This window comes from Thunnus thynnus, chromosome 23 (genome assembly GCF_963924715.1).
Source record: "Thunnus thynnus chromosome 23, fThuThy2.1, whole genome shotgun sequence".
Classification (NCBI taxonomy): domain Eukaryota; kingdom Metazoa; phylum Chordata; class Actinopteri; order Scombriformes; family Scombridae; genus Thunnus; species Thunnus thynnus.
In genome coordinates this window covers 24,193,908-24,214,485 of record NC_089539.1, presented here as the reverse complement: position 1 = coordinate 24,214,485, position 20,578 = coordinate 24,193,908, and the positions used below count along the sequence as shown (strand labels likewise).

Sequence of the window (20,578 nt, the reverse complement as noted above, 5' to 3'; positions counted from 1 at the left end):
TGAGCTGCACATTTAAAACCTTCATATAACAAGAAAAATCTACACTGGATAATTCACTCTGAACCTCTGAAACTCTTGATTTTTACATTAAATTTCACCTTCACTTTAGGGCTGGGCGATATGACTAAATCAATATCAGGATTATTTCAAACTTTTACCTCGATTATGATTAATGAACACTTATTTATGTTATATGCTTTTTTTATACTGCCCTCATAGTTCTCTGACAAGGTCTGTACTGTAAACATGCTGAACTACTGGGATATTTTTTTCCAATGAAACATATGTTAACTGTTAACATATGTTAATTTATTTAATGTTTCAAACAGTTGAAATCAAAGCACACATCACTTGAAATGGAAATGTCTTGTGAAAAAGGTCACATTTTATTTCTAAAGTAAAAAGCAAGTTCCCTAAAAAAAGAGTATAAAATAATAACTTGCATCTTTTGCAAACAAAATAAATTATTTTAAATAACGCCATGTGTGAAAATGTTAATGCAACACCGCTGATTAAGCTTCTTTGCTTATGATGAAGACGTAGATGGCTCTGTGCTCTCTGGGGTACTTTCCCTGTGGACTGCAGCTGCTGACTCCATCATCTCTGTTCTGACTTCTTCCTGAATGGTGGGGACATGGTGTGCAGAAGTGTATGCTTCCAGTAGCTCTTCTGTGATGGGTTCTGAGAACTTTTCCTTAAGGTACTCAAGGATGCAGGTCTTGATTGTTTTAGTGAGCTCCATGTCATCTTCCTCAGCCAGCACTCATGAATGGAGGATGTGTAGGACAGAGTTCACAAATGAAATGGTCACATACTCTTCTCCTGACAGGGCATCTGTGAACTCCATCAATGGGGAGAGAGCTTTGTTGACAGCCTCTAAGACATCCAGGTCAGCCCAAGATGGAACAAGTTGCCTTGATTTCTCATCATCACCGAGGACCTGTGTGATGGCTTTCTTTTGCTCAAGGATCCTTGCAGTCATCATTTGCATTGATCCCCATCTGGTGGCACATGCAGCTTTCAAGCACTGACAATCTTTTTGCAAACCCTCATTTCCCGCTGCACACGTTGATCTTCCGTTGCATTTTCTGAAATACACATACGAAAAGATGAATTATTATTTTATTGAGGGTTTGACTTATACCTAAAGACTTTACAAACTGTAAAACGTAAGCAAAATAATAGATGAGGAGAATTCTCTTAATTCAAAGCTACTTAATTAATAATAGATTAATAACAGACTTCTAGAGTAATTTTTATTTCTACTTTAATGATGAGTCATTGTAGCGTTGTTTTACATTGTAATGTGAAGTTAACATTGTAATATGAAGCACATTGTAACATTAAGAATAGTGCTATATGAATAGTTTATTATTATTGTCACAGTATTTATTTAAAGTGAACTAAAAGATAGCTCTAGCTCAACTGTAGCATAGTGTCTGATCAGCTGATGTGTTGCCTATCGATTGCCAGGTGCAACCTGTGTCCAAAACATTGCTCCTGTGTCCCTCCATTGAGCTGTGTAGCTTTGACGACATTAGTGCTGTTGTCTGTCGTAATGGTCATGAGGTTTTCTTCCATGAGGTCCCATGCAGACAGCATATTTCTCAGGCCCTGTGCAATCATTTCTGATGTGTCATCATCTGGAAAATATGCCGTCTTCAGGCATCTGTTGCACAGGTTCCATTCATCATCAATATAGTGCGACGTAAGGCTCAAGTATAGCTCCATCCTTGTACTTGATCAGAGATCAGACGTTCCTACAAAGTACCGAACAGATTTTAGTTCAGCAGCTACCTTCTCACGACATGTTTTGTACATGTTGGGCACTGCTGTTTGGGAAAAATATTTTTGCAATGGCACAGCGTATCTTTTGTCGAGGGTTTTAACAAGATGTTTAAACCCACTATGTTCCACTGTGGCTACGGGATCCATATCCTTCATGATGTAATATGCAATAGCATCAGTTATTTCTTTCCATCTTCTTGAATCCTTTGCATAATGTGCGGCATTTGTAAATGCTTGTGTTAGCGTCAGCTGCTTTGTGGAAGCGCTTTAGCGTTTGTCAGTCTCTCTCTTTTTTTGAGCCATGAACTCTTCATATTCGGTAATGTGATTGTGTTCCAAGTGATTAAACAGATTGGTGGTGTTACCTTTGGTCACTGAAATTGTTTTTCCAAAGTGTTAACATTTGACTTATTTTTGCTCTGTGTCGTCTTCACTGAAGCTGAAATGTGTCCAAACCACGGACACGGTATTCTTTTTAGTCATAAGCTGCTCAGGTTGAGGCCTATTTGTTGGCTCAGTGTTAGTGCTTGTGTCATCCATGGTGCCAGCTTGCTTTGAGTGAACTCGCACTAACGTTAGTTGGACGGGGCGGAGGCACATGACTGAACACAACATAGTATTGTTTTAAAGGGACAGTTCATGAACGCACGCATTGGGGAAATTATTAACCAACTTAACCAACATGAGAAAGTCAGTGAGAGGGTCTTAATGTCGGTCTTGATACATTTTCAGTTAATTGCCCAGCCCTACTTCACTTTAAATTTTGTTCTTTAAATTTAAACCAAAAACCTCAATCAGACAGCAACAAATATAATATCCAGTATTTACTTGTTCCAACACTATTATGAAGCTGTGCAGTGTTTATATTAACAGAAATATTTAAACACAAGATGCTCTGATTTTTTTCATGGCGGCATCATTCCATTAAATGTAAATAATGTCTATATCTTGAACATCATTTTCCTCCTATTTTCCCAACATCCATCCTGACATATTTGATATCATTATAAATGTTGGGATCTTGAGTAGAATCTGAAATATTCATGTGGATTTTTAACTTGTGTTTGGCTGCACAACATGAGTTTGTATAGATAGAGTCACTGGTGGAGCTGCAGAGTTTAAGAGGTGAAGTCACTACGTCTTTATTGAAGTAGCAGCATGTTGTCATTAATATTAATGAGAGCTCTTTTTCACTGTTTGTATTTGAAAGTCTTTAACCTGCATCCTGTTGGGTTCAGCTGGTTGGAGTTTCCATTTTCTAAACTTCTACATTCTAAACCTTCTTCAGCTCTGAACAGATTATGAAACTTTGCATGATTTCAAACATGAACTTTGTTTTCTCAAGTGACATAATTTATTCTTTATTCAGATTGAGTGGCTGCAGTTTGTCAGAGATCAGCTGTGCTTCTCTGGTCTCAGTTCTGAAGTCCAACCCCTCATCCCATCTGAGATATCTGGATGTAAGAGGAAATAACCTGAAGGACTCGGACATGAAACAGCTGTCTGATCTTAAGGAGAGTCCACACTGTAGACTGGAGACTCTGAGGTCAGTTCACTGACTATAGAAATTGTAGAAAATGTCCACTGTTAGTTGTTAAAGTAAATGAATGTTCATAATTTTTGGTAAAGAGTCACATCTGTATACAGAAGATCCTCTCAGCTAATATCTGTTTTAAATTGATCAAGTTTACTTGCTGAAGGAGAAATATTTCTTTATTAGATTATTTAATGTGTTTAATGAATAATGTCTGATCATTGATATTTATTTTTTAGAAAACACACACGCACACACACACACAGGGACACAGAGAGATCAATGCAGGTGTTTAAAGTATTTTTTATGAATCAGTGTTGACATGAATATGTGTCTGAATGTTGTGGTGACATTTGGATGATATCTGTAGAAGGCTGACATCATAGCCAGCAGGACAGGGGGGCACTGGGGGGCAATGCCTGTCCAATTGGGATTTTGTGCCCCACCCAAACTTCAGATTCATGGAAACTTCCTGTCTTACTGTACGTGACTGAAGTTAGGCTACATCACGCACGCACTGTCACAACGCAGTTTCATGTAGCTAACAGCTAGATGAAAGTTGGAAACTGTGGCTAAGCAGTTATGTTTGAGCCACTTTTTAACAAAAACACGTCCAGAGGATGAAGCATGTTGGGACCAGGCCGTGCCTTAAAGTGAAGTCACAGCAGGATGGTTGTGAGACATTTGTTGGCTCTAAAGTAGGGCTGCTCGATTATGGCAAATATCATACTCACGATTATTTTGGTCAATATTGAGATCACAAGTATTTAACACAATTGCATTTTGACTCATGGAACAGAAACGCTTCCATTTTATTAAATGTAGCAGTCGACACTGACTCTTGAGTGTCTCACGGAGACCCCTTTTTTTTTTTTTTTATTTCTGTTGCATTTAGTGAAGCGTAATCTGCACAGACATCTGTTTAAATCACAGAAATATCCGGCTGTATATGTGTTTTAGGCATGCACGATATTGGATTTTTTGCCGATATCCAATATTTTCCATCTCATTTTTGCCGATGCCGATATATGTGCACATTTTATCCACCTGGCTGAGGAGACTATTACACCTGCAATCATAGATTGTACTAATGATCAAGAAAGACAATATATGAAGGAAGAACTTATGAAGACTGGAGTTCAGGAGCTCAGCATTAAAACACATGAACCTGCCAAGTGGGTGGAGCAGTAGTTTTCTTTGAGTTTATTAGACAGACAGGAGTAATGTGCAGGATTTAATCTTTGGTCCACAGTCCGAAGCAGAAGGTGGCGGTAATGCACCTCATACGCTGGTTGCCAATAGCTGTTATAAACCAAAAAGAAGAAGAAAAGAAAACGTTTTTTCAAACACAGTGGTACATCCTGTCAGCCGAGCTGTTTCCTATCTTTGTTTCTGGATCCAGACGGAGAGCCGGGGCTAGCTGGGAGGCTAGCCGAGCGTTAGCCGCAGCATGACCGGAGGGAAGCACAGCCAGCTAGCCTCCGCTAGCCTCCCAGCTAACGTTACCTCCGGTTTCACTACAGACAGATTCACTCGCTACAGTGGGCGAGGAAATAAAAGCAATGAATCAATAAGTACAAACACTGTTGATTTCTTCCCGTGGAGCCGACATGCAAACTATTTAGGTTCAATAAATCCCAGCTGTCAGTCTGCCTGGTGAAGGCAGGTTAGTCTGTGGACAGAGACGCTCAACGCCTGTCGGAGGCGTTTAAGGAGGAGCGAAAGCGCACCGCTGTAAAGGAAAGAGGTTTGCTGGATTTATAGCACAAGACAAAACGAGAGCATCACTGCAAAATGACAATAATAAACAATAATCGTTTTATCTCCATTATCTTGTTTTCATAATCGTTGTAAGCCAAAAAAATAAAATTCGATTAATCGCACATTCCTACTCTAAAGGACCCTTCAGTCACCAAATACGGTGTAACAACAGATCCAGATGGGCATCAGATCATCCATGTTGACTGAACACCTGAACAACTTGACGTTTTTGTTTTTTGAAAGAGAACTAACTGACACTTAGTGATTATAATGACATAATCAACCTTTCCAACTCAAAGCCCAGAAGACTTGTGTAGGAATAGTAGCCGCAGGTAAGCCAGTGTTATTTATCCTGGCCCGCCGTGGCATGTTAGGATTGTGGTTTCTGTGAGGAAGTTCTGAACTGTAACATATTCATTGTTCAATTTGTTTCAAGAGTTATGCAGTGTTGGTTTGATTATTACAGTGGAAACCGCCTGTATTGATCACAGTTACAGTGATCAATCGCTTATATGGATCACAAAGCTTGAGACTGAATCATTCTCATACAAATGTTGTTTAAATAGTTTGCTTATACTAATCAAGTACAGTGTTCATTTTGGGCCTTTTCATACATGAATCCATATGGAAAAAATTGTACAACTTCAGTAATTCTATTTTTTTTATTTTACTCCCATGAAACATGTTTGATATGTTCCTGGCGGCTGCGGCACCATTACTGCCTCGTGGTAACCCGTCTGCTTCCAGCTGGTGACCTGAGGCTGCTGCTGCCTGCACATTGAAATCATAACGGGAAAAAGAAAATCATTTTCTCTCAATGAAAAACGTTGTTTCCTCGAAGCTCATGACAAACTGCCAAAAACCAGCCAACGAGATACAGCAGCGACACAACAACCAGCGTTTAAACAGCTGTACTGTATTTTGAAACAGTCAGTAAAATGTATTAAATAGAGAAGCTGCTCGTTTCATTACTTTATATTCATGTAATAAATATACAAATGTCAATTAGATGGTATTCTGCATGAGAAATAAAGAAAAGATGTTTAAAAATCAGTTATAATAATCATCTGTTGATAGTGATCAATTTGATCCAGACAGATGTGATCAATATAAGCAGTTTCCACTTTATTGTGTTATTTCTTCTTTTATGTATAGAAAGCCATTCATCTGACTCATTTACGTTAAAGTACCAAAAAAAAGAAAGAAACGTCTGATCTATGAGCATGTAAAAAGGAGTGCCCACCCGTGACGACCTTGTGCCCCCCTGCTGATAATTGTCTGGCGCCACTCTGGCTGATATTATGATGATCCACAATAACACAATGACAAAGTTACTCTGCTCATTTTAGTGAAAAGCTCATTGATGAGGACATAGTAATGTTGAACTACACATTTAAAACCTGAACACATCTGATTGGATTATAAATGGATTTTAATCTACATCATTTATTCTTTATTCAGGTTGACTGACTGCAGTTTGTCAGAGATCAGTTGTGCTTCTCTGGTCTCAGCTCTGAAGTCCAACCCCTCCCATCTGAGAAAGCTGGAACTGAGAGGAGGAAAGTTTCAGGAATCAGACGTGAAGCTACTGTGTGATTTTCTGGAGAGTCCAGACTGTAGACTGGAGTATCTGGGGTCAGTTCACTGACTGTCTGTTACTATTGTTGATCTTAATGTTTAACAACTGAACCTAATTTATGTACATACATAACTTACATCCATGAAGTTCATTTTCCTTTTTCCATATTTTCTTTTTTTTTACTGTACAAAGTTTAGTCTGTAGTTATAAAAGATGGCTGATTCTTAAAGAAACTGTAGAAAATGTCCACTGTTAGTTGTTAAAGTAAATGAATGTTTATAACTTTTGGTAAAGAGTCACATCTGTATACAGAAGATCCCCTCAACTAATATCTGTTTTAAATTGATCAAGTTTACTTGCTGAAGGAGAAATATTTCTTTATATTATATTATTTAATGTTTTTTACACAGTAATGTCTGATAATTGATATTGATCCTTCACAATAATCTCTCTATCTCTCACACACACACACACACTGATCTAAATGCAGGTGTTTAAAGTATTTTTTATGAATCAGTGTTGACATGAATATGTGTCTGAATGTTGTGGTGACATTTGGATGATGTCTGTAGAAGGCTGACATCATGATGATCCACAATAACACAATGACAAAGTTACTCTGCTGATTTTAGTGAAAAGCTCATTGATGAGGACATAGTAATGTTGAACTACACATTTAAAACCTGAACACATCTGATTGGATTATAAATGGATTTTAATCTACATCATTTATTCTTTATTCAGATTGAGTTCCTGCAGGTTGTCAGAGACCGGTTGTGCTTCTCTGGTCTCAGCTCTGAAGTCCAACTCTTCCCATCTGAGAGATCTGGATCTGTCTGGAAACGACATGTGTGACGTGAAGCAGCTGTGTGATTTTCTGGAGAGTCCACACTGTAGACTGGAGACTCTGAGGTCAGACACCATTTTTTACTTCTGTGCTGAGATTAATATGATGTGACAGTTGTGGTGACACTAAACTGCAGACATAAAGCTGATATTATGCTGATCCACACTGAGGATCTATTTTCTTCTTCAGTGGTTTAGTCCATTGACTGTCAGAACAACGTTGAGCTGCACATTTAAAACCTTCATAGAACAAGAAAAAATCTACACTGGATAATTCACTCTGAACCTCTGAAACTCTGTTTTTATCTTTTCTATTTGACAGTTTTTAACCTGCATCCTGTTGGGTTCAACTGTTTGGAGTTTCCATCTTCTAAACTTTAGGACAAAAAAATAGATTTTCTGATTAATTGCGATTCTTATTTGAATGATCAATAATTGATTATTGAAATCCAGAGATGGATCTTTGCATTTGTGTCTTTACTCAGTAAACATGTACATGTGCTCTGTGTTGTGTGTGTGCAGTGGTTACTTGTTGTAAATGGTTCAGTTAGAGCAGCATGATGTGTAAAATGTCCACTTTGTTTAAATCGAGTTATTACAACGTGCACAAAATTCTTATTTTAAGTGTAAAAGTAACGTAGATGCTAGCTGCTATATTAGCTGCCTTGAGTCACCACAGTCCCGTAAACCGTGACGTGAATAGTTTCAGTCTGTGGACCCGCCGCAGTTTACGGGACTGTGGTGACTCAGGATGGTCAGCTGACTCTGGCTGTCTCGTAGGGGATCTAGAGATCACATCTACAAGAGGAACAGACTGAAAAAAGACTCCACACACTGATCTGAGCTCTGGGTTTGTGTTTGTTAACGAGATATTATCTCTGACTACGAGATGTGAAAGCGTGGAAGTGGACTGAACAGTGTGCAGATTCTACTGTATTCAGTCTGTCTCTACCTGCCGGGGAGCTAACGCCAGCCAGCAGCTGTCTGCAGGTATCAGACTGATGTCAACACAAATACAAACAGTGCAGATGAACAAATGAGCAGACTTTCAGTTTCTGCTGTCTGTGCTCAAAGTGATAAAGTTGAAACAGCAGGTACTGACAGTCCATGTGTTGCATTATGGGATAGCATTTATGTGTTTTAAATGTACATAATGATGACGCTCTTGCAAGTGATGCAGGTCTTTTATTATTCTTGCTCAACTGTTTTGCACATGTAGACCTAAAACATATAAATGTGTTGTGTTTTAATCTTTTCGACATCTTTACTTGTGTTTGGCTGAACAACATGAGTTTGTATAGACGGTAGGGCTGCTTGATTATGGCAAAAATCATAATCACGATTATTTAACACAATTACTTTTTGACTCTCATTTTTGCTGATTGCCAATGCTGATATATATGCTTTTTTTCCACCTGGCTGAGGAGACTATTACACCTGCAATCATAGATTGTACTAATGATCAAGAAAGACAATATATGAAGGAAGAACTTATGAAGACTGGAGTTCAGGAGCTCAGCATTAAAACACATGAACCTGCCAAGTGGGTGGAGCAGTAGTTTTCTTTGAGTTTATTAGACAGACAGGAGTAATGTGCAGGATTTAATCTTTGGTCCACAGTCCGAAGCAGAAGGTGGCGGTAATGCACCTCATACGCTGGTTGCCAATAGCTGTTATAAACCAAAAAGAAAACGTTTTTTCAAACAGAGTGGTACATCCTGTCAGCCGAGGTGTTTCCTATCTCTGCAGCCGAACACAGCAGCTCCGCTGCGGACTGTTTCATCCTGACGGTCCCGGTGTTTCCTCCGCAGGCTCCACTTCACTCAGCTGCCCGACAGACCCGCTGCTTCTTCCCACTTTAACCTGAATAACAAACCGGGGCTCGGTGCTCCGGTTGGATCCAGACGGAGAGCCGGGGCTAGCTGGGAGGCTAGCGGAGCGTTAGCCGCAGCATGGCCGGAGGGAAGCACAGCCAGCTAGCCTCCGCTAGCCTCCCAGCTAACGTTACCTCCGGTTTCACTACAGGCAGATTCACTCGCTACAGTGGGCGAGGAAATAAAAGCAATGAATCAATAAGTACAAACACTGTTGATTTCTTCCCGTGGAGCCGACATGCAAACTATTTAGGTTCAGTAAATCCCAGCTGTCAGTCAGCCTGGTGAAGGCAAGTTAGTCTGTGGACAGAGACGCTCAACGCCTGTCGGAGGCGTTTAAGGAGGAGCGAAAGCGCACCGCTGTAAAGGAAAGAGGTTTGCTGGATTTATAACACAAGACAAAACGAGAGCATCACTGCGAAATGACGATAATAAACAATAATCATTTTATCTCCATTATCTTGTTTTCATAATCGTTGGAAGCCAAAATCGTAATCTGAAATTAAATTTGATTAACCACACAGCCCTAGATCAAGTTTATTTGTTGAAGGAGAAATATTTCTTTATTATATTATTTAATGTGTTTTAATGAATAATGTCTGATCATTGATATTGATCCTTCAGAACACACACACACACACACTGATCTAAATGCAGGTGTTTCAAGTATTTTTTATGAATCAGTGTTGACATGAATATGTGTCTGAATGTTGTGGTGACATTTGGATGATGTCTGTAGAAGGCTGACATCATGATGATCCACAATAACACAATGACAAAGTTACTCTGCTGATTTTAGTGAAAAGCTCATTGATGAGGACATAGTAATGTTGAACTACACATTTAAAACCTGAACACATCTGATTGGATTATAAATGGATTTTAATCTACATCATTTATTCTTTATTCAGATTGACTGACTGCAGTTTGTCAGAGACCAGTTGTGCTTCTCTGGTCTCAGCTCTGAAGTCCAACCCCTCCCATCTGAGAGATCTGTATCTGTCAAGAAACGACGTTTGTGACGTGAAGCAGCTGTGTGATTTTCTGGAGAGTCCACACTGTAGACTGGAGATTCTGGGGTCAGACACCATTTTTTACTTCTGTGCTGAGATTAATATGATGTGACAGTTGTGGTGACACTAAACTGCAGACATAAAGCTGATAATATGCTGATCCCCACTGAGGATCTATTTTCTTCTTCAGTGGTTTAGTCCATTGACTGTCAGAACAATGTTGAGCTGCACATTTAAAACCTTTATAGAACAAGAAAAATCTGCACTGGATAATTCACTCTTAACCTCTGAAACTCTGTTTTTATCTTTTCTATTTGACAGTTTTTAACCTGTATCCTGTTGGGTTCAGCTGTTTGGAGTTTCCATCTTCTAAACTTTAGGACAAAAAGATAGATTTTCTGATTAATTGCGATTCTTATTTGAATGATCAATAATTGATTATTGAAATCCAGAGATGGATCTTTGCATTTGTGTCTTTACTCAGTAAACATGTACATGTGCTCTGTGTTGTGTGTGTGCAGTGGTTACTTGTTGTAAATGGTTCAGTTAGAGCAGTATGATGTTTAAAATGTCCACTTTGTTTAAATCGAGTTATTACAACGTGCACAAAAATCTTATTTTAAGTGTAAAAGTAACGTAGATGCTAGCTGCTATATTAGCTGCCTTGAGTCACCACAGTCCCGTAAACCGTGACGTGAATAGTTTCAGTCTGTGGACCCGCCGCAGTTTATGGGACTGTGGTGACTCAGGATGGTCAGCTGACTCTGGCTGTCTCGTAGGGGATCTAGAGATCACATCTACAAGAGGAACAGACTGAAAAAAGACTCCACACACTGATCTGAGCTCTGGGTTTGTGTTTGTTAACGAGATATTATCTCTGACTACGAGATGTGAAAGTGTGGAAGTGGACTGAACAGTGTGCAGATTCTACTGTATTCAGTCTGTCTCTACCTGCTTTACCTGTTTACTTTCTAAACTTCTACATTCTAAATCTTCTTCAGCTCTGAACACATTATGAAACATTGAATGATTTCAAGCATGAACTTTGTTTTCTAAAGTGACGTCATTTATTCTTTATTCAGTTTGAGGTCCTGCAGGTTGTCAGAGATCAGCTGTGCTTCTCTGGCCTCAGCTCTGAAGTCCAACCCCTCATCCCATCTGAGAGAGCTGGAACTAGGACGAAATAACCTGAAGTACTCGGACGTGAAGCAGCTGTCTGATCTTCAGAGGAGTCCAGACTGTAGACTGGAGGATCTGGAGTGAGTAGAGAGTTGGAGTCAGTCTGTGCTGGTTTCAGCAGTATTGTATTAAACACAGTTAGTATCAAAGCAAAGATCCAGTATTTCCTGGTGAACCTCCAACCTTCTCAGTGGCTGCTTTCCTCAGTGAAGCTGTGAGAGGAGAATGGTGACAGACTTCGGGATTGGACAGAAAGACAGAGAGAGAGAGAACAGTCAGCCAATCAGATCAGCCAGAAGCTTGTTGTGATCATGTGTTTGAGTTGATGTGAAGACGACTGTTGTTGTTGTGTTCATTTCTGCAGGAAATAAAGCTGGATTACAGCTGACAGCCTTACAAGATGTATAGAGACAGTGGTCCTCATCATCAAACTGTCCTACCATCAAATCTGATCTGAAAGTGTTTGTTCTCTCATTTCAACACTAAAGAATTGATCAGTTCATCTTTGTCAGACCTCTAAGTTCAGTCTGACTGCAGCCTGCAAATCACTGGCTCTGGTTTCACACAAGCATCATTACGTTTAGTAACCATGTGGTCTTTATACAGACCAGAACCTCTGCTGAAGTCCAGGAATCACAGCAGCTGTTTAGCTGAGAGCTCTGACTGATTGTCATGTGATGATTTAACAGCAGGAAAGATCTTCAATTTCACAGAGACTCTGTAGCTTTCAACTTTTCTAACAGTTGACATGTATCAACAGTAAATCCATCAGTAAACTGATGAGTGAATGTCTCTGTTTCTGCAATAATGATGTGTTCATGACTCTCAGCACTTTATTTCCTCTGTGTACTTGAGTGAAATCTGCAGAGTAAACAGACTTGATAGCAAAAGTCTGTGCAGGTGTGTGAGCTTGGAGCTCAGTGTGTTCACTCCAACACGTTAACATGAGAGCTGAGAGGAAGCAGGCTACGCTGCACAGCTGTTCCACTTCTGGTCTGAACAGGACTGAAGTCCCTGCTGCTCTTTATACTGGATGTGCTGCATCACTGACTGACAGCTGATGAAGTGAGTCTCACTAAACACTGATTTATGACCTCTGTTGTTTCTTCTTTTCTCATCAGATGGAAGTGGTGATCTCTGTCAGAGTGTGAGTGAACATCCAGGAGTGTGTGTTGAGAGAGGATCAGCTGGATCCTGATGGTCCATCTGGACCGGAGACTGGATCTGGATTTTGTCATCTTCACTTAAGTCTCTTAACTGACTACAAACTGAACAGTTATCTCTGGATTTTGTTGAATCAGCACTTTACAGATGTGTTATACATGAGCTGTTTGATGCAGAAAAGATTAATAAACAGGTGTTATAAGTCAGACTCTGACCCTGGGCCCATATTTATCAAGTGTCTCAGAATCACACTGAGAATTAACGAGGACTAAAACTAATTAATGAAGCAGAAGAGAATTTACTGTGACTGTCAGCAGGAGAGGGATTACTCCTGGGAGAGAGTGAGACGTGGCTGTTTTACCACAGTCAGAGCAGCAAAGTAGAAATAATGATGACGTGTTGTAGTTTTCTCAGTCTCAGCTGGAAATATGAAACAGTGGTAATTTGGTATATTATGTGTATAAGCAGGTAACCAGGCAGGTAACTTACCAAGGTTATGGAACAAAACTATGATGCCAAAATTCATTATAAGATGATATTTACAAAGTGTAAAGAAAGCCTGAGAGATAAATGTAGCCTATATGTTATTGAAGATAACAGGTAATTAGACTCAGCTGTGTCAAATGATCTTGGTTCAGCCACATGGTTTCACAGCCTGTAATAGTGCTGCATCTTGCACATATTGCACAGACACATGTTGCAAACCCTCTCCATGAAGAACATCCTCTCTTCCACTGTCCAATTCCTCTTTCAACTACACCCCAAGTTAACTTGTGTTCTCTACATGAAGGTAAATACAGCGTAACAATAGAAACATATATTGTTCAGGTGCATCCTCCTCTCTCAAATATCAGGCTGTAGCTCTGCTGTTATTTGAAGGAGCCTCAATAAAAAATAAGCCTATAAAATATTTGAGCTGTTGTAATGAAGTTGAGATATCCTTCATTATGCAGCTGACATGATTGTGTGTAAATCAAAGTTTTAGTGGGCTGTAACTGAGGACCCTCGTCATGCTCATTATCTTTACGACGTGCATTGAGCCAGATCAAAGTTTGATTCATGACTTCTATCATTGTGGCTTCTGACAGAATCGTCACTGTTGCACAGCTGCATTTTCTCCGTTACCATAAAGTGTAACATTGTGAGGACGTTCTGTATTTATTTAAATGATGTTGTGTAGAAACATCATGTGTTCTCCTCTGCATCACACACAAAGTCAGTCTCACTAATAATTCTGTTTTAGTCCAAACAATCTTTTAATAAGCTCAGTGTCATCAAGCGTTCCCAAAACATCTCTCCTCTCAGGGAATATCTCTGCCTGAACTCCATCTCCTGCAGCTCCGAAATATTGGCAGAGATACGAATCATTTACCAAGTTTGGAAAGTTGATAAAAGGCTTTTTCTCCTAAAAGTAGAAGCAGAGATGCGTCACTCTGATCGTTTTTGGCCAGTTAGGAGGGATTTCCTGCTCTGAGACGCTTGATAAATACGGGCCCAGATGTGACAGATTGGATGTCCACAAATTTCATTGAGTTCAATTCAGAAAGAATTTATCATTGGTCCAGAAAACCTGCATGCAGGTCAAATCATATCTTGGTTCTGTGGTGAAAAACTTTGTATTTTTTGATTCCAGTCTAAGTTTTGATGATCATATCAGCAGTTGGTCCAGTCCTGTTTTCACCATTAAAACATATTCAAATAATATCTATAAAACCAGCACAGAACACTGCTGCTGTCAGACTTTGAACTAAAAGCAGGAAAAGAGATCACATTACTCCATTTCTATCATCACTTCACTGGTTACCTGTTTGTTTTAGGATTGATTGCAAAGATTTGATTGATTACTTTTAAAGACTCTTCATGGCTCCAGATGACATTTCAGAGTTGCTGTGTGTGTAAATATTAAAGGTATCCAGCTTTTATATGCTTTTATATGTCTTTTTAACTATAGATCATTGTCACATTGTACTTGGTCCCAAAGACTATTCAGTCTTCAAAGATCATCATGTTAGTACTGATATTGGGAAACTGGCTTTTAAATACTTTCCTCCACACAACTGGAACAATCTGCAGAAGCTTGTAAAATTAGACGAGTTAATCTCTTTTAATCAATTTAAATTGAAAGCAGCTGTTGTATAATCTGTTGATACTGTTATTATTGTGGCTTTAATTGTTTTTATATGTACTTTTATGGTTTCTATTGTTCTTATATATGATTTGTTGCTGATGTTTACTGTAACTTTCATGAGCTTTTATATGTAGTGTAGCTACTCGTCCCTGTAGAAGAGAGCTTGTTCTCAAAGGCCCTCCCTGTTTAAATAAAGGTTGATTATTATTATGTCAAAATGAATAGTTTATATCTCATAACGATATTTAACAAGTCATTTGCATCAGGCTGTAAGTAAACACTGATCAGCCAATCAGGTGGCTTTAACAATAACTATATAATTTAAACTTGTAGATGAGATCATGTGATCCAGAAATTGGTTTGCAGTATTTGTCCAAAACTTAACAAACACAATAAAAGAAACACACACACTAAGAAGAAAAAAGCAATCCAAGACATCGTCCACACATGGCACACATCCTTCATAAAATACACTAAACTACTACACAGCAGCGTCCAGCAGTGCTCCTGGAGTACAAAGATTCAATGTGAGAGAAGACACAATGCAGCCCAGAAATATACACAATACCATACTTTCCACTGTGCAGCACTGACTACAGTACTGCTGTGAGTACCAGGAGTTTTTATGTGCTGCTGTGTGTTATAGAGAGCGATGGCTGATGGGATAAAGGAATTCCTCGCTCTGTTACTTTTGCAGCTGGAGGCCTGAAGACGTGGGCCTGATGGGAGGAGCTGAAGCTCACTGAACAGGGTGTTGTGGGTGAAGCAGCAGGTTTTCAGTCTTTGACAGGTTCCGGGTTTGGTAGATGTCGGTAAGGCTGTCTTGCTCAGTGCTGTTTATTTTACTGAGCAAGTCCTTCTGCGCAGCATCAGCGTTACCATGGCAACAGAGGATGCAGAATGTCATAACACTGAATAAAAAACGTATAAAAGGATCTCAACATAAAACAGTCAGAATCAAAGAAGCCGTTGTTGTCTTTTCTTCAAAATAAAGTCAGTGTGATAGTTTGACTTCAGTTTGTTATCAGTGTAGATCTCGAGGTGTTTGTTCTCCTCCACTGCCTCAATCAGCTGAACGCTTAACAATGTTGGTTTTATTGCTGAGCAGCTTTTTCTGAAATTAAATGATCCTCAAAGTTAACAAGTTTACTATCACAGAAGTAAAGAAAATGAAAATATTCACGTCTGACAAACTAGAACCAGTATTTTGTCATTTTTTCATAAAATAACTATAAACAATAATCAGAATAGTCCCCATTCTGTTTGATTAATCTACTAATCCTAGCAGCTCTAAACGGATGTTTTGTTTTATTAAACTTACTTTGTGGATGTAGAATTTTGCAATAATAAAACCTAAATTCATAAGTTAAATAAGAGTCATTGTCTTTATCATGTAAATAGAAACTAAAAATAACATCTTTGAAGAAAAGGGAAAAGTTTTGAACTATGAAGGTCTTCATGTCTTTCCAGAGTTTATGGGTGAATCTGCAGCTCCACAATAAGAGAGAAACAGTTTCAGGTTGTAATTCACAGAAAGAAAACATCACATCAGTATCGTTTTTAACTTCTGAAGGAAAAATGTTACAGGATAAAACTCATGAATCAACTTTTAAAAATGTATTTGACCTCATTAGATATGAAAAAGCTTTGCTGTGGAGTCCAACCTTTTCTCCAGTTTCTATCTTTCACATAATAATTCCAGTATGATAATGTACAGGGAACAGCAACAATGTTGTTCTGAAACAAAGCTCTTATGTTGTCGTTATTTCTGCTGGAACCAGAAAAACAACATCTGGTGGAATCCATGCAACCAAGAATTGAGGTTGTTTTTGGAGCAAAGGGAGGCCAGTATTAGTGTGCTGTTCCTAATAAAGTGCTCAGTGAGTGTATATTCCTTCATTCACAGTTATTCAGGAAGTACTTATTAATAATTCATCAATTATCAGGATTTGTCATTTGCTTTTTCTTTGGTAACTTATTGTAAAATGTTAAAAACACAACCGTTAGTAGCTCTACCCTGGATAATATTTCATGTGTTAGTGAATGAAATATTGATTGTGGTTGTAATGTATTCTTGTGGACAGTAGCAGGTAGTTTGTTGGTTTGGACAGCAGGTGGTGCTGCTGCATCAACAATGAGCTGACACTCAAACATACAACAGTGTGTTTTTGTCTCACAGGGAAACAAGCTGGGTTCAAACCTGTGACATGGACACAACTCCAATAAATCTACATAAATATCAGCTGTGAAACAGGAAGCTTTGACATTTTATGAACCTCTTCTAATCCAGTTTCCACCTTATATTTCCCCTTAAGTAGCTTTAAGGTTGTAAAACTGCTGCAGCAGCTGGATTAGATTCAGTGTTGAAGTAAAACATCAAACCATCATCTTTGTTTTCTTTATTTCCACTGGTCCATTTACTCAAGTACTGTACTTTACTACAATCATCAGGTACTTGTACTTTACCTGAGTACACACATTTTAATAATACTTTATACTTTTTACTCCACTACATTTATTTCACTTATTTTTACTTTTCAGATTTAGATTTTACAAATGCAGGACTTTAACTTGTAACAGAGTATTTTTTCACTGTAGTATTGATACTTTTGAGTAATTGATCTGAATACTTCCTCCACCTCTGTTTATTTCACAGAAGAAGCTCCTCGTTAGAGTCCAGCTTTAAGATTTGATCAGTTCTGACTCTGATTCTTGTCTTATTATTCCAGTCAGAAAATAAAGCAAAATAAATAAAATGTATTTTCAGCAGATTCAAGCTGCCATAATAAGTCATTAATGATAAATGATGATGAATGAATGAAATAGTTTCACTTTAGTTTTTATTCTTATTACTGGTCACAAACTGCTGGTTTTTCAACATTCATTCAGTCTCAGCAGCTGCTGACTCAGTTTTTACTGCCACGGCATCTCTGACCTCATGTTCTCACATTAAAATGATCCCAATCAGGTTTACAGATTGTAATTTGGGGAAAAAGAGAGCAGTGGTATTGATCGGTACTCAGTATCAGCAGATACTCTGAGTACTGAGAGTCAGTATCAGGAGAGAAAAAGTGAGATTTGTGCGTCTCTAAAGAAAACCAAGAAAACATCTCAGTTCTGTCATTTGGAAAATGAATCAGACTTGGATTTGAATAAAATGGTGGATGTTTTTCTTCAGAGGAAGGTGAGAACAAATCATCTGGTTTAAGGTCAGACAGCTCAGTCTGTGTTCACTTTAATATTTAGTTGTACCAGTGTGTCTCTGTGATCAATGCTGATCAATAAATATCAGGTTGTCCTGTGTAATGTTAATAATGAATATCAGTGAGGTGTTTTTGATACTTGGAGCAGTTCTGCTTTCACATGTAAAATGCAGCGTTAGATTTCACTCTCTGATCAGCGTCACTGTTCATGTTGTTGAGTCTAACTGATAAATGTTAGTCAGTCCTGCTCTGACACATACAGCACAGATACTTATGGCTGGGACTTTGTCTATGTACAGTGCAGCTAAATAACAGCTGGCAGGTGTGTTTTTCTTTGTAAAGCAGGAATTTGATGAAGCTGCAGGTGTTTCTGATCTGTTCTTGTTGTGTTTTTAATACAGTGTGTTTCTTTGCTTCATGCTGTCAACAGTTAACCTGTTAAGCAACATTTCAGCCTCGGTGGCTTGATTCATCTCTCTGGAGTCTTCTGAATCACATCAAAGCTACAGTCAACTGAAAAGGTATTTGGTGTAAAATAATGTGTTGATGTGTGATAAAGGTTTGAGAGTCTCCAGTCTCTCTCCTCCTCCTGCTCTCCTGTACAGCTCAGGTGGATCATTACAACATTCGGCAGCAAAGAGACACAACCGCTGTCCAAGCTGCTGATCCTGGAACAGTCAGGGATCATCAAGCTGTCTGATGTTACTCTGTCGTCCACAAGCTAACAGTTAGCATTCCCTCTGCTGACAAATAACAGCATGCAATCTTCAAGACTGGCAGATTTGTTGTTGCTCAAGGTTATCTGAAGGTTATCTCAAGGTTACTAACTGCTGATGTGAAGAGAGGAATCGCTGCAGGACGTCTGATTAGTCACTGTTTCTTAGTTTTAGGGGTTAAATGACAAACTTGGTCATTTCCACTTGAACTTGAACCTTCATTGTTGCCTCATTTAAAGGTGTATGAGGATAGGAGGGTGTGTGCTTCTGAAACACATATAAAAGGAATATATAGCGAGTGAAACAACTGCAAATAATAATACTCTTATGCACGTTATTGAGGAAATTATCACTAATTTAAGTTATCAGCCAAAGTGATGAAAAATAACGAGTAGCAAAGAGTAGTTTAACCACTATCAATCAAATCATATAATAATGTAAATTATCTTTCATTACTACTATGCACAACATAAAGAAAAGTTGAGATGTATAATAACTATTAGATCTAACCATAGATTTTACAAGAATATGGTATTTAACTTTACTAATAAAGATAACATGCACACTGAGCCTTAACTGGTAACACCTGCATGTCATACAGCTCCTGCCTCACCATTCACCACACATCATTATAGTTTAGTGCAATCATGGCAATTAACAACAAATCACTTCCAATAACTTCACTATATACATAACTTCCACATCTGTAACTAACAATAACACTGTGATTTAAAGGCCATTAAAAGCTTACAGCATCTGCTTTTAACCTAAATTGGTCATTAACAACTTCTCTCTCTCAAACTCAATAAACAGAAAGAACAGAAAGATGATTGATCACCTACTTTTGTTGTATAAAATGAGACAACTTAAGTCCCAAAGCAAAGAGGTGATCAATAACTGTCAACTTGTGATAAATAAGTTTCCAGGTAAGAGATTAAGACATGACAGAAGAGCAGCATAACTAACAAAACAGGAAGTGGAGTAAGAAAACGTTTTACCATTTAAATATCCAATAATCTAATAATATAAATGCACACCTCGCTTTTCAGTCTGGAGTGAAATTAACAGGCGATTGATGACAATATTGATCTGATGGGTTGTAAAGTTAGAACACTCATTGTAGTCATGTGAGTGTTTATTTTAGATTGACTGTTACAAGTTGATGTTTAATTCAGTCACAGTGATTATTGTTCAGGATCTTATGAACTATTTGTGCTTTTCATGTCTGTGCTTCTGTTCTTCATGTTTCTATTAGTGTCTAAATTTATATTAACATTAATATTTCCCAATTTATTGCTTTATATGTCTTGTATGATGTGTTTCTGTGTCGCATATTTTAAATAGTAGCTGACAATGTAGTATGATGTGCTGCATGCTATTTTTTTAACTAACATTAATATGTTTATTAATATGCATTTCCATTGTTAAATCAACCAATATAGTTATCAAGTTAATTCAATAATAATTTTATACAACAAATAAATGGAGACTAAGTGACTGTGAGTTTAATTTAAGCCTCAACAGACTGAAATATTTTTATATTTTAAGAAGCAATTGTTCCCTTTCATGTTTCATTTCCAATGTTTAAATATTATTTAATTCACAGTTCAGATTATACAATAAAATAATAATAATACAATACAAACTGAAGTCTTTGGTGACTGAGCCTGCAGTCACAGCAGGCCACATCCACAACTGACCTGTTTGCACACAAAATAATGTGAAGACATCAGGTTTAAAGTATTTTGATGATGAGGTCATACAGGTCATATCAGGCTGAAGTCCAGGCAGCA

At 38.2% G+C, this 20,578-nt stretch overlaps 1 protein-coding gene across 2 annotated transcripts in view; it reads left to right on the top strand.

Moving 5' to 3' along the window:
• LOC137175613 (uncharacterized) overlaps positions 1-20,578 on the top strand; it is a 249,120-nt gene that overhangs the window by 70,583 nt on the left and 157,959 nt on the right. Inside the window, exons 17-18 of one of the 2 annotated variants that reach the window (XM_067581398.1) lie at positions 3,158-3,334; positions 6,545-6,718. In XM_067581398.1, the coding sequence (XP_067437499.1) occupies positions 3,158-3,334; positions 6,545-6,718 (351 nt within the window). Of the gene's footprint in view, positions 1-3,157; positions 3,335-6,544; positions 6,719-7,406; positions 7,575-20,578 lie in introns of both variants that reach the window. The other variant, XM_067581399.1, reaches the window with a different exon arrangement.